The sequence below is a fragment of the Ahaetulla prasina genome, chromosome 4, assembly GCF_028640845.1.
Source record: "Ahaetulla prasina isolate Xishuangbanna chromosome 4, ASM2864084v1, whole genome shotgun sequence".
Classification (NCBI taxonomy): Eukaryota; Metazoa; Chordata; class Lepidosauria; order Squamata; family Colubridae; genus Ahaetulla; species Ahaetulla prasina.
Window position 1 is genome coordinate 139,275,377 of NC_080542.1, and position 13,276 is coordinate 139,288,652.

The 13,276-nt window shown below is 48.7% G+C and overlaps 1 protein-coding gene across 1 annotated transcript; it reads left to right on the top strand.

Annotated features, from left to right (window-relative positions):
• Nucleotides 1-1,761: 1,761 nt before the first annotated feature.
• Nucleotides 1,762-2,358, top strand: LOC131197150 (uncharacterized protein K02A2.6-like; the record flags this gene model as incomplete). The annotated part of the gene is made up of 1 exon (XM_058180835.1): nt 1,762-2,358. A coding segment is annotated over exon 1 (582 nt), but the record flags the coding sequence as incomplete, so codon positions are not given.
• Between the last annotated feature and the right edge of the window lie 10,918 nt (nt 2,359-13,276).

Below are 13,276 nucleotides of genomic sequence, written 5' to 3' on the forward strand. Positions count from 1 at the left end.
GTAAACGGAACTCTACCGAGTTTGCTAGGGTTGGACTGGTTCCGAGCTTTGGGCATGGGAGTGACCGGGGTCCACAGGAGCGACGTCATCCTCAGAGACGAACTACTGAAGGAGTTCGAGGACGTATTCAAGGATTGCCTGGGCAAGTACGTGGGGACCCCTATTTCTTTCAACCTTGACCCCCAAGTAACCCCCATCCGGTTAAAGGCTAGGAGGGTTCCATTCGCCCTAAAGCCTAAAATTGACCGAGAATTGGACAAGCTAGTAAGCCAGGGAATATTAGTCCCCGTCGACCATGCAAAGTGGGAGACACCCATAGTAACCCCAGTCAAACCGGACGGTTTGGTCCGAATTTGCGCTGACTACAAAGCAACGCTTAACAAAGCATTGCAGAAAAGTGCATACCCCGTTCCAGTGGTGCAACATTTGCTGCACTCATTAGGGCAAGGGCAGGTCTTCGCCAAACTCGATTTGGCCCAAGCCTACCAGCAGCTACCTGTAGATAGCAGCACAGCTGAGGTGCAGACAATTGTCACACACCGTGGGGCTTTCAAATGTACGCGACTCCAGTTCGGAGTTAGCGTGGCCCCAGGGCTCTTCCAGAACCTAATGGAGTGATTATTACAGGGCCTGCCAGGAGTGGTACCATACTTCGACGATGTATTGGTATCAGCTGAAAACTTAGAGGAACTCGGGGTAAAACTAAGGAAGGTGTTGGGCATTTTTAGGTCTGCGGGGCTTAAAGTTAAGCTCAACAAATGCCACATTGGGGTGAAATCTGTAGAATTCCTAGGACACTGAATAGACAGGGAAGGGATCCACCCAACGGGGAGCAAGGTACGGGCCATTAGAAAGGCCCCAGCCCCCCAAAATAAAACAGAATTACAGGCATTCTTGGGGCTTGTTAATTTTTATGCGGTATTCTTGAAGAATAAAGCAACAGTAGCCGAGCCGCTACATAAGTTGCTAGCAAAGAAAGCTGTGTGGTCCTGGGGCAGAGAAGAGGCTAGGGCATTTGAGGGGGTAAAAAACCTTTTGTCCAGCGATAGCCTCCTCATCCAGTACAATGGCACGTTGCCACTAGTGCTAGTTTGCGACGCTTCACCATATGGGGTGGGGGCAGTGCTCAGCCATAGGTTACCAAATGGAACAGAAGCCCCTATAGCGTATTATTCCCGGACTATGTCCTCTGCAGAAAGGAACTACAGCCAGTTAGATAGGGAAGCGTTGGCCATAGTCTCCGGGGTTAAGAAATTTCACGAATACTTGTTCGGGTGAGATTTCGAGATAGTCACGGACCACAGACCCCTTCTAGGGCTTTTAGCGGGTGACCGCCCAACACCCATGGCACTTTCTCCCAGGCTGACCCGATGGACTATTTTCCTAGCGGCATACTCCTACAAATTGCTCCACCGCCCAGGAAAAGACTTAGGGCATGCGGACGCTCTGAGCAGATGCCCTTTACCAGAGACAATTGAGGACCCCACCTCGGGGACACCCGTCTTACTAATTGACTCTTTGGACTCTGGCCCAGTCACATCCAAGCAGGTGGCTAGGGCATCGTATAGAGACATTACAATTCGGACTGTAATCGGTTGGGTGCAAAGGGGTTGGCCCGCTGTGCCAGGCGAGCGTTTCAAAGACTTTGCGAAAAAACAATCAGAACTGTCTGTTCAAGGAGGGTGTCTGTTATGGGGGGACAGGGTAGTTATCCCAGAAAAAATACGCGAAAATGTGTTGGAACTGTTGCATGTGGGCCACCCAGGGATTGTGCGGATGAAGAGTTTAGCGAGGAGTTATGTATGGTGGCCCTTAATGGATAAGGACATCAGCGACAGGGTAGGGAAATGCCAATCCTGCCAAGAGTCGAGGTCGCTACCCCCTACAGCCCCAGTTAGAGAGTGGGAGAAACCCCAGGGGCCTTGGTCCAGGATTCACATAGATTTTGCGGGGCCGTTCCATGGGCAGACTTTTTTAATTGTGGTAGATGCCTACTCAAAATGGTTAGAAATAATCCTCATGAAAAGCACAACGGCCGAAGCAGTAATCACAGTCCTAAGGCATCTATTCGTAACACACGGCCTGCCCGACACCCTAGTCTCTGACAACGGCCCGCAATTCACGGCAAACCAGTTTGAGGGGTATTTAGCGGGAGAGGGCATCAGACATGTCCTCTCGGCGCCTTTCCACCCGGCGACGAACGGACTTGCAGAACGTTTCGTTCGGAGCACCAAGGAAGCGCTATCTAGGATAAGTCCAGGTGACTGGCAAACGAAAATAGACACTTTCCTGGCCGTCCAACATAGGACCCCTTGTGTAACAACTGGCCGCAGTCCAGCGGAACTCTTAATGGGCAGGAAACTCAGGTGCTCGCTAGACCGACTAAACCCAACTTATACCCCAGACGGGTACAAGGGTATTCAAGGAAAAACCAGGGAAATGACAGTGGGTGACCCAGTATGGGCACACAACTATAGCGAGGGCCCAACATGGTTAAAGGGGGAAATTCTGGGCATAACCGGACCCAAATCATACGTAGTAGACATGGAGGACGGCCGGGTATGGAAACGCCACATAGACCAGTTAAGAAAACGTATACCAAACAAACTAGAAACCAAACAACCAGGCCCTGACTACCAATTGTTTGAATCTGCAGCTGACTCAAACCCGAGGCGAGCGGAGGACTTATCTGATTCCGATGAAGTCCAGCGACGCCAACCGGTTCCTCCTGAAGGCAACAGGAACGATTCAGCCAATAATCCAGGGCCAGACGGCCTAGAGGAGGAGCTGGGAGGAACAAACAGTCCCTCCGACCAGCTCGACTCTCTCCCAGAGAATGAACTGCGCAGGTCAGAAAGAGTTAGGAGACGCCCTGTCTACCTGCGTGACTACGTAGAGAAATAGCATGTAAATATTATGTAAATAGAGGTACAAAGCGTTCTGGGAGGGAAGGAGTGTAATGTATTTTGAACTTTGAGAGGGAATTTTGGGCGGGAAAATTACACGTTGCTGATTGGTTGAAGCCTCAACCAAAAGAGTATTTAAAGAGGGGTTTTTGCCGGTTGTTCTTCGGTGGGTCACAATAAACTAAAGAGCTGTTGTCACTCATTGGTCTCCTGCCTCTTCATTGCCTGAACTTAACAAAAGTGGTATTAACACTTCACGTGTTCTTGATTCTATCCTTCTGTTTATGCAGCCCAGAACTGTGTTGGCTATTGAAGCTACATTGGAAGATGTAGTTTCCAGTCTTCCTGGGCATAATTATACATTTACTTTTTGTTCTGTGATTACCACTTAGCTTTCTTCTTTCAATAATCGATCTTCTTTAATCATGAGAATTCTAAATCAGGGGTCCCCAACCTCCCGGTCTGTAGACCGACACTGGTCCACAGGCTGCCAGGAACTGGTCCAACAATTGTCCCCAGTGGTGGGATTCAGTTAGTTTGAACCGGTTCAGGTTGTTAAATTGCTGGCTGACCCTGCCCCTTCCCACCCCGCCCCATCCAGGAGTCCCCCCGTGCCCATTTTTGCTCCCAAGAGGCTTCAGGGAGACCTACTAGGCCCAAAACAGGGCGTGGGAATGCGCCTTCCCCCCGTGGCCCGTTTTTGCTCCCAGGGGGGTGCAGGAGGCCAAGTGCTGCCTGTCATACCCCCTGGCCACACCCACCATGGCCACACCCAGCCACCCAGTCATTAAGGCAGAGAACCGGTTGTTAAATTATTTGAATCCCACCACTGGGTGTCCCCATCCATGCAGGTCGATCCAGGCAGTGTGTGACGCCATGCTCCCCTGTTGCAGGAAATAACGAGACCCAAATCTCAGAATCAAAGGTAGCTGTAAACAAAATAGGTCCAGAATGATATAGCCAAAGCCAAATCTGGACAACTTCCTTAAGGACAAACAAGCATTCTTATACTTGGAAACATACACCATAACCGCATCATATCAGCATTGATCAGTTATTGGCTCATATAGATGTGCAAAAAAAAAGCAGTTTAACATCTTGCTCCCCCCACCCTTCTTCTGACAGGAAGCTAGCATTTCCTGCTTTGTTTATTACTTTGCAGCATAACTCGTGTAGTTAGGCATAATGTGTGAAATTGTGGTTTGCCCTTTTGAACATTCACCTCTTTCTGTTATCTAAAGAACAATCTGTTTTTTACTTATTTGCACCTCTATAACTGTCTGGTTCGGTTCTGCAACCCAGCAAGAAAGACACAGACTTCAGAGGATAATTAGAACTGCAGAAAAAATAATTGCTACCAACCTGCCTTCCATTGAAGACCTGTATATTACATGAATCAAGAAGAGGGCCGTGAAAATATTTACAGATCCCTCACATCCTGGACATAAACTGTTCCAACTCCTACCCTCAAAACGACGCTATAGAGCACTGCACATCAGAACAACTAGACACAAGAACAGTTTTTCCCCGAAGGCCATCACTCTGTTAAACAAATAACTCCCTCAACACTGTCAAACTATTTACCAAATCTACACTACTATTAATCTTCTCATTGTTCCCATCACCCATCTCCTCCCACTTATGACTGTATGACTGTAACTTTGTTGCTGGCAATCCTTATGATTTATATTGATATATTGACCATCATTTGTGTTGTAAATGTTGTACCTTGATGAAGGTATCTTTTCTTTTATGTACACTGAGAGCATCTACACCAAGAAAAATTCCTTGTGTGTCCAATCACACTTGGCTAATAAAAAAAAAATTCTATTCTATTCTAGTCTTACTTTTTGGGGTTCTGCCTTACCCCCACTCTCCCGGTCTGCAGAAAAACCACTCTTCACGGAGCTGGTCTCTGGTGCCCAAAGGTTGTAGGCCCTGCTCTAAATCATGTTCAATTTTTTTGGAAATCATGTTCATTTACAACACAGTCCTTCCAGCTGTCCTAAGAAGGTTCCACACCATTTGCACTCTCGGTGACTTTGAGGGTAGAGATAAATCTCCAAGTGGCCTCAATGACTCTCAGAGAACTAACAACCAGATGACTGAATAACAGAACACAGCTGGTCCTCGACTTACTACAGTTCATTTAGTGACCGTTCAAACAGCGCTGAAAAAGGTGATTTATGACTGTTTTTCAGTTACAACCTTTGTAGCATCCCCATGATCGTGTGATCAAAATTCAGATGCTTGGCAACTGGTTCATACTTATAATCTTTGCAACTGGGGTCACATGGTCATCTTTTGTGACCTTCTAACAAGCAAAATCAATGGGGAAGCCAGATTCACTTAACAACTGGGTTACTAATTTATCAGCTGCAGTGTTTCACTTAACAGCTGAGGCGAGAACGGGGCAAAACCGTTAACAATTAACAATTAACAAGTGTCTCACTTAACAATAGGAAATTTGGCTGCATTGTGGTTGTAAGTTGTGGGCTATCTATAACAGAGTTGGAAGGGACCTTGGAGGTCTTCTAGTCCAACCCTCTGCTCAAGCAGGAAACCCTATATTGTGTCAGACAAATGGTTGTCCAATCGCTTCTTAAAAACCTCCAGTGTTGGAGCAAGCAGGAAACCTTGGCCTATACCATTTCAGACAAACAGTTGTCCAACTGCGAAGAATAGAGATCCTTCCATTCCCCACCAGTCAATCAGAACTGAAGAAGCTTCTTGGATGAGAAGCAAGACATTTTCAAAGAAAAAAAAAGAACAATAAAGTCTAGTGGCCTTGGGAAAGCACCTTTGAGATTGCTGGGATCCTAATGGAATTTATCCATTAATGGATCATTTATCCATTAATTAATTTATCCATTTAATGGATTTTATCAGTAAGAAGGACAGCTTGTTTGTTCGAAGGCTGTTTAGAATGTGACAGCCAGATACAGGGCTTAAGATCTCTTAAGATGTTGGCTGGGGAAGTCCACACATTTGAAAGTTCTATACGTTGAGAAATACAAGGCCCAATAATCAGTAAAGGAATATTCCTTGAACTGAGATGTTACTCTAAGCAAGGCAGTGAATCATTAGGTTATATATTTTAACCGTGACTGACAGAGGTGGCGTTTATCGTGTCTCTGGTGAGTTATACAACAGAATGATAAATATTTAAAAAGAGGCTAAACTTCATGGAGCTAGATAACAGCAACTGCACATAAACTATTAATAAAGTACATAAATACAGAAGTATACAGACTAAATACTTCTGCAGCACTGAATTCAGCACTGAAGCAGAGCTAAGGTAGGGACCTTTCTTTAAAAATAAATTGGAGAATTTTACGCCTTTCTTTTCTCACATAGACTTGCATTCAAGTTTTGATCTTTTTTATTTTTTTTAATACTGCATCTAGTTTAGGACACCATGATATAAAAAAAATATGTTGAGACCCTAGAAAGAGTATAGGAAAGAGTGATAAAGATGATTAGAAGTCTGGAGGCATATGTTAAACAATTGCAGGAACTGGGTATGTCTAGTCCAGCGGTCACCAACTGGTGGTCCATGGACCACTGGTGGTCCACGAGAAAATTTTGGTGGTCTGCAGAAAAATTATTTGCATTTTTTATATTGCACTAAATCAGGGGTCCTCAAACTATGGCCCCTGGGACGGATACAGGCAATGAATGTTTGTGTTGCTGCAGAGTGTTTCCCCCTTCAGGGTCTTTTTGTGCGGGTCGGAGGGAAGCAGAAATTCTGACTTGGGGGCTTGCTTCAACTTCCTGGTGCGGGGCTTTGGGTGAAGGTTGGAGATTGGAGGGAAGTGCTGGTGGTGGTGAAGAGCCGGAGGGCCTTGTTCCAGTGGGACTGCATCATGGCCTGGTACTGGCTGACCATATCAGCCCACTGAGCCTCCAGGTACCGGTACCTGGCCTTGTACTCCCGCAGGTCCTCCCTCTGCTTGGAAAGCCTATGCTCGTAGTCCTCAGTGAGGTACTTCTACTAAGCCTCCTTCTCGGTCAGATCCAATTTGAACTGAACTGTTTTGCCAACTCTTTCTTGTGGTGGCTGCTTAGTTCCAACAACTATTTCTTGTTGGGGCCCTAAGGAGCCCGGGCGGGGAGGCAAGGAGTGGCTGAGAGGGGCGGGACAAGTAGAAGCAGGCAAGGCACCCCTCAATGTGAGTGACATTGAGATGGCCATGCCCATTTAGTCACATGACCACCTAGCCACGCCCACCCAGCCGGTCATTATGCAGATCGTATTAGTGGTCCACGGGATTTAAAATTATGAATTTAGTGGTCCCGGAGGTCCGAAAGGTTGGTGACCTCTGGTCTAGTCTAACAAAGAGAAAGAGTAGGAGTGATATGATAGCAGACTTCCAGTATTTGAGGGGCTGTGATCAGAGGTGATATTCACTTACTTTCCCCACCAGTTTGCAAATGTGAGCATGTGGCCTTCCACGCATGTACTGTGCTCACACACATGGCTTCCTTGCATGCACGCATCTTCAAAATGTGCCTAAATAAGACAGAATAGCACCAGGGCGGGCTCACCCGCAATTTCTGCTACCGGTTTGGCTAAACCGGTCCAAACCGGCTGAATACCTATGGCTGTGGCAGAGAGCAAGGGGTCAACTTTACACTCCAAAGCACCAGAAGGCAGGGCAAGAAGTAATGGACGGAAGATTATCAAAGAGAGATCCAACCTAGAACTAAGGAGAAATTTCCAGCCAACGAGAACAATTAATTGATGGTGATTCCCCCGACCCCTCCCACTTGTCTTGATTTTGCATGTAATACTTTGCCTAGCTTGCAGAAATATTAAACGTTATATTTCAGTTTTAAACATTGCACTTTGTGCACCATTATTCTGTTTCAAATGTGCAAGCTGCCAGCCAGCTAGCCAGCTGCAGAATTGTGCAAGTGAGTAACTGCTGCCAAGAATATGTACCGTATTTTTTGGAATATAAGGCGCTCCGGACTATAAGACACACCTACCTTTTTTGGTGAGGAAAACAAGAAAAAGAAATCTGTCTCTGCCTCCCAGCAATTTTGCCTTGTTGCAGCAAACAGCCTGCTTTACTTTCATTTTCATTTTCATTTTTAGCACAGCTTGATTAGCACAAGAAAAAAAAAACTGCTTCCAGCAATTTACCTCCTTGCAGCAAGCAGCAGAGGCCCACGTAGCAATAGGCCATGACAATCCCTGCAGCCTGAAGCAGCTGAGAGTCGGGGACAATCAGCTTGTGCTAATTAGGCTATGCTGCAGCTGAAATGGGCATTTTCTTCTTGCTGCTTCCTGAAAGGAGGTAAATTGCTGGGAGGCAGAGGCCAAAGGGTGGGGGCCACTGGATGGGCAGGGCTACATTCGGTGTATAAGACGCACCTAAATTTTCACCCCGTTTTGGGGCGGGGGGAAGGTGCGTCTTATACTCTGAAAAATACAGTAAGTATAAAATAGGTATATTCAAAAAGTTCTGCAGGCAAATCTATCTGGTAGAAAGCAGCTGTCTCTTGACACACAATACTAAGCTTTCAGTATCACAACCAATATATATTTATATATCTTTTGCATTAAATTGGAATTTATCTTCTGTAGTTCTCTTTTTTTTCTTCCACCTAAAGGTTTTGAGGGATATAAATAAGCTAAAATTGGACTTTCTAAAGAAAATAAAAGATCCAATCATGTTCATGTTCTTTTTTAAAAAACCAAAGGGCTAAGGAGAATGGCACTATTAGTGTCTTTCACAAAAATAGCTTTTTCATCATTCTCTGTGCAGTTCGTTCCCCAATTTCGAAGGCTGAGGCTTCACACAAAACCACAGAGGTGAGAAGCTTTGATAAAAGTTTCAACCCCTTGAATTCTTCTCCTTCTAAAGAAACATGGCCAATTCAGTAACTGGGGATCTGAACTAAGCTCAAGGATACCGTGAGTTTATTAAAATTGTGAGTTTTTAGGCGGTTATTCTGAATTGCATTAAAATGCTGGCAGGAAATCCTTTTGCTGCATTTATTGAATTATTGCATATAAAGTGTTCTTGTAACTAAGTAAAATATGTAGAAGAATGGTTATTGTGGAGCTTTGTTTGGGTTTCTAAACCAAGCTATCATCCTTGTTTGTCTCTCTTGAGAATCTGCAGCGCTGCAAACATTAATTTGTGAATATAGATTTCTTAATTAATCAATGCAGAGTTAGATGGCCAAAGAAAGGAGATTATTATCAGCAAAGAGAGAGAGAGAGAGAAAGATTTGTTCCTGCCTGCCATTTCCATTAAAAATAGCAGGATCTTCCTATAGTTTATATGGGAATGAATAAAAATATTGTGCTTTATTGACAACAATCTTCTAGAGCAGGGGTGTCAAATTCAAGGCTTGGGGCCCGGATCTGGCCCACAAGGTGCTTAGATCTGGCCCGCGGGGCCACCCTGGAAACAGCAAAGGACCTTTGGCAGTGAAAACAGAGCTCGGGGGATGGGGGGCTATGTGCAGCCCTCTTGAGCTCCATTTTCACTGGCAGAGAGTTGCAGCCGAAAATGGAGTTTGGGAACATTTTCGCTGGCAGAGCTCTTGGGCCGCCACAGGCGCCCCTGATACGAGCGCCATTCAGCTAGCCACGCCCACCCTGGCCACATCCACCCCAGCCCCCCACCCAAGATCAAATACTGATGCGGCCCTCAATGAAACGCTCCTGTTCTAGAGCATAATTTTAAGGATACTTAATTAATGTATTCTCAAAGAACAGAATAGTGAAAGCAGTGGTAACATACAGCTGTGAAAGTTGGAAGCAGAAGAATGAAGAAAGTAAAGAGAGAGATGGATTTCAAAATGGTTGAAAGGTAAAGAGAGAAATGTATTTAATTTATTTATTTTGTCGGGTACATATTAGATAATATATATAAGTATGAGCATGAAGACATAAAATGAATACAATTAAAGGGAACATTAGGACAGGGACGGTAGGCATGGTGGTGCTCTTATGCACATATCCATTATAAGTGTATAATTACGTATCCATTATACGTGTATAATTATGTATCCATTTCTTATGGATTTTGAAATGGTTACTAAAAGAACCACAGATTGCATGAAGAATCAGTCAATAGGTTCTGGATAAAAGATTGGCTATCCCATTGAGGCCATAACCAACAGAGAAACATTCTTGAGTGGGCTAGAAGAGAAGAACTGCTAGCAAGATTGAAGAAAATAGAAGGAGGCAGTGAACAAGGATTGGATGAAATAAAACAATGTATCAGGTGGATAGACAGATTGAAGAGATCCTGGAATTAAGGAGAAACTTCCTAACGGTGAGAACAATTAACCTTCAGAAGTTGTGGGTGCTCTATAACTGGAGGTTTTTAAGAAGAGACTGGACAGCCACTTGTCTGATATGGTATAGAGCAGTGATGGAATTCAATTTTTGTTACTACCGGTTCTGTGGGGCGTGGCTTAGTGAGCGTGGTTTGGCTTAGTGGGCATGGCTTGGTGAGTGTGGCAAGGGAAAGATATTGCAAAATCTCCATTCCCACCCCATTCTGGGGCCAGCCAGAGGTGGTATTCGCTAGTTCTCCGAACTATTCAAAATTTCTGCTACCGGCTCTCCAGAACCCGTCAGAACCTGCTGTTCCTTAAATGCTACCTTGTTTTGATCCTGCTTCCTAGAGCTGTCATTGACTCCCAGTGTCCTTATACAATTTAATAAATATTCTTGTCTCTCAGTATCTAATGCAGTTTTGCCTGGGAAAGGTGATTTTATGTCAGGCAATTTTGCCCTTTTTCTCCTACAGTCCGCAAGCAGACCCATGCTAGCTGACCATTGGTATTCAAGAGGAGGATGAGAAAGTGAGTGGTGTTCTTATGAACTTACCATTGGTACATGCGGAGAAACGATGCTCAAGAAACAAGCAGCCTCTGGCCCATGAGCATGAGGAAGCTACAGTAGATTGCACCAAATGGACCTCTATGGATCACCAAAGGTCCACAGATCACACTTTGAAATATGTTGGTTCCCCTTTCCTATCTATCAAAGTTGGGTTTCTTATGGTCATCTTTGCATAGAAAACTGTCACAATGAACTCTCCATATTTTCAGTTCTGTTCTGAAAGCTTTTGGAGCGGATACTCCCACTAAAACAGGTTAAGATGTGTGTGTGTGTGTGTGTGTGTGTGTGTGTGTGTGTGTGTGTGTGTGTATTTTTATCACCTCTATCTCTATCTATATATCATGTATCTATTTACTATCTACCTACCTGCCTACCCACCTACCTACCTACCGGTGTCTGTCTGTCTGTCTGTCTATATCTATTACTCATTGGTCCTTTCAGTCCTGTTTCTGTCCTTCCCTCCCTCTTGTGTGCCTCTAAAACAGGGGTGTCCAAACTACGGCCCGCGGGCCAACTGCGGCCCGCGGGTCAGTTTTTATTGGCCCGCAGCAAATTCTCGGTGGACAGTGGGGTGCGGCCCCCGTCCTGGCCCCCAAGGAAGCCGCCGCTCGCCCGGTTGCAGATGCGGGGAGGCTCCGCTGAGGCTACCCCTGCCCACCCGGGGCTGCGGGCCGGCCATTCAGCCACTGGGCTGTAGGGGGCGCCCGGGATGCCCACGGCTCCAGCCCGGCCCACCAGACAGAGGAGGAGGCGGGCGGGCGGCAGAGCTTCCGGCGCTGCTCCAGGCGCCTGCTCATGGCGCGCGCAGGTAGGCTCTCCGGGCGGGTCGGCAGAGCAGGGCTGGACGGGCAGGGAGCGGAGCGGAGGAGGATGGGAGGTTGAGCTGCTGAGTGGGCCCGCTGCCGGGCTGCCGAGGTCCCGGAGGGAACGGGACGCTTCTGCTCCCGGAGAACCTCTGGGTGGGGCATACCAGGCATTCCCACCAACTGAGCTGCATCGCTGGGGGAGGCGGTGGCTGGAGAGGACAACCGCCGCCGCCCCCACCCAGAGGTTCTCCGGGAGCAGAAGCGCCTGCCTCGCTGACCTCGGCAGCCCGGCAGCGGGCCCACTCAGCAGCTCAACCTCCCATCCTCCTCCGCTCCGCTCCCCGCCCGTCCAGCCCTGCTCTGCCGACCCGCCGGAGAGCCTACCTGCGCGCGAGCCGAGGGCGCCCGGAGCAGCGCCGAAGCTCTGCCGCCGCCCGCCTCCTCTGTCTGGTGGGCGGCGGCGGGTTGTCCTCTCCAGCCACCGCCTCCCCAGCGATGCAGCTCAGTTGGTGGGAATGCCTGGTAAGGGGGCGAGCTCAGTTGGGGCCTTGTCCGGGAAGCTGAGTGACCAAGGAGGCTCTGGGAGAGAGCCGAAGAGACCTACCCCACCCCACCCCGCCCCAGCTGGGGAAGATGGCAACGCCGCCGCTCGCCCGGTTGCAGATGCGGGGGGGCTCCGCTGAGGCGACCCCCCCCCCCCCCGGGCTGCGGGCCGGCCATTCCGCCACTGGGCTGTAGGGGACGCCCGGGACGCCCACGGCTCCAGCCCGGCCCACCAGACAGAGGAGGAGGCGGGCGGGCGGCAGAGCTTCCGGCGCTGCTCCGGGCGCCCTCGGCTCGCGGCGCCGCGCAGGTAGGCTCTCCGAGCGGGTCGGCAGAGCAGGGCTGGACGGGCGGGGGAGCGGAGCGGAGGAGGATGGGAGGGGTGAGCTGCTGAGTGGGCCCCGCTGCCGGGGCTGCCGAGGGTCCCGGCGGGAACGGGACGCTTCTGCTCCCCGGAGAACCTCTGGGTGGGGGGCAGCGAAGGCGGGTTGTCCCTCTCCAGCCACCGCCTCCCCCCCTCCCCCGGCGATGCAGCTCAGTTGGTGGGAATCCCTCGACGCCTGGTGAGGGGGGGCGCAGCTCAGTTGGGGCCTTGTCCGGGAAGCTGAGTGACCAAGGAGGCTCTGGGAGAGAGCCGAAGAGACCCACCCCACCCCCCGCGGTGTTGCCACAGCTGGGGAAGATGGCAACATCCTGGGATGCCGGGATGCCCAAGGGGGATGAAGCCCTTCCTCGCAAAGAGTCTTTTGGGCCCAAGGCAGCTTGGCCGGCTGGTGGCCCCTGTGCCCCATGGGGCATTGCCAGGGTCGTTCCTCCAATGGGCCAAAGCCTCCTGGCTGACCCACAAGGCCCTCGGAGGGGGAGAACAGCCGGCCTTCCTAGCACAGCGCTGCCTCTTCCCAAAAGGGAAGTTTGTTTGTTTGTTTGCCTTTGAAGGTGTCTCTCACCCGCTTGGCTTGTTTCTGTTTCATTTTGTCTGCCTCTGAGAAGGACTGGCTGGCTGCAAAACTCTTGTGGCTTGAGGCTATTGTGCGCACTCTGTACATGGGCCCCAGCTGCCCCTCGGAGCAGCTTCAAAGCCCTTTGGGGGCTCTGCTCCCAAACCTGTGCCCAAACCGAGGGACCCTTGGGGGCTTCTTTGCATGCTG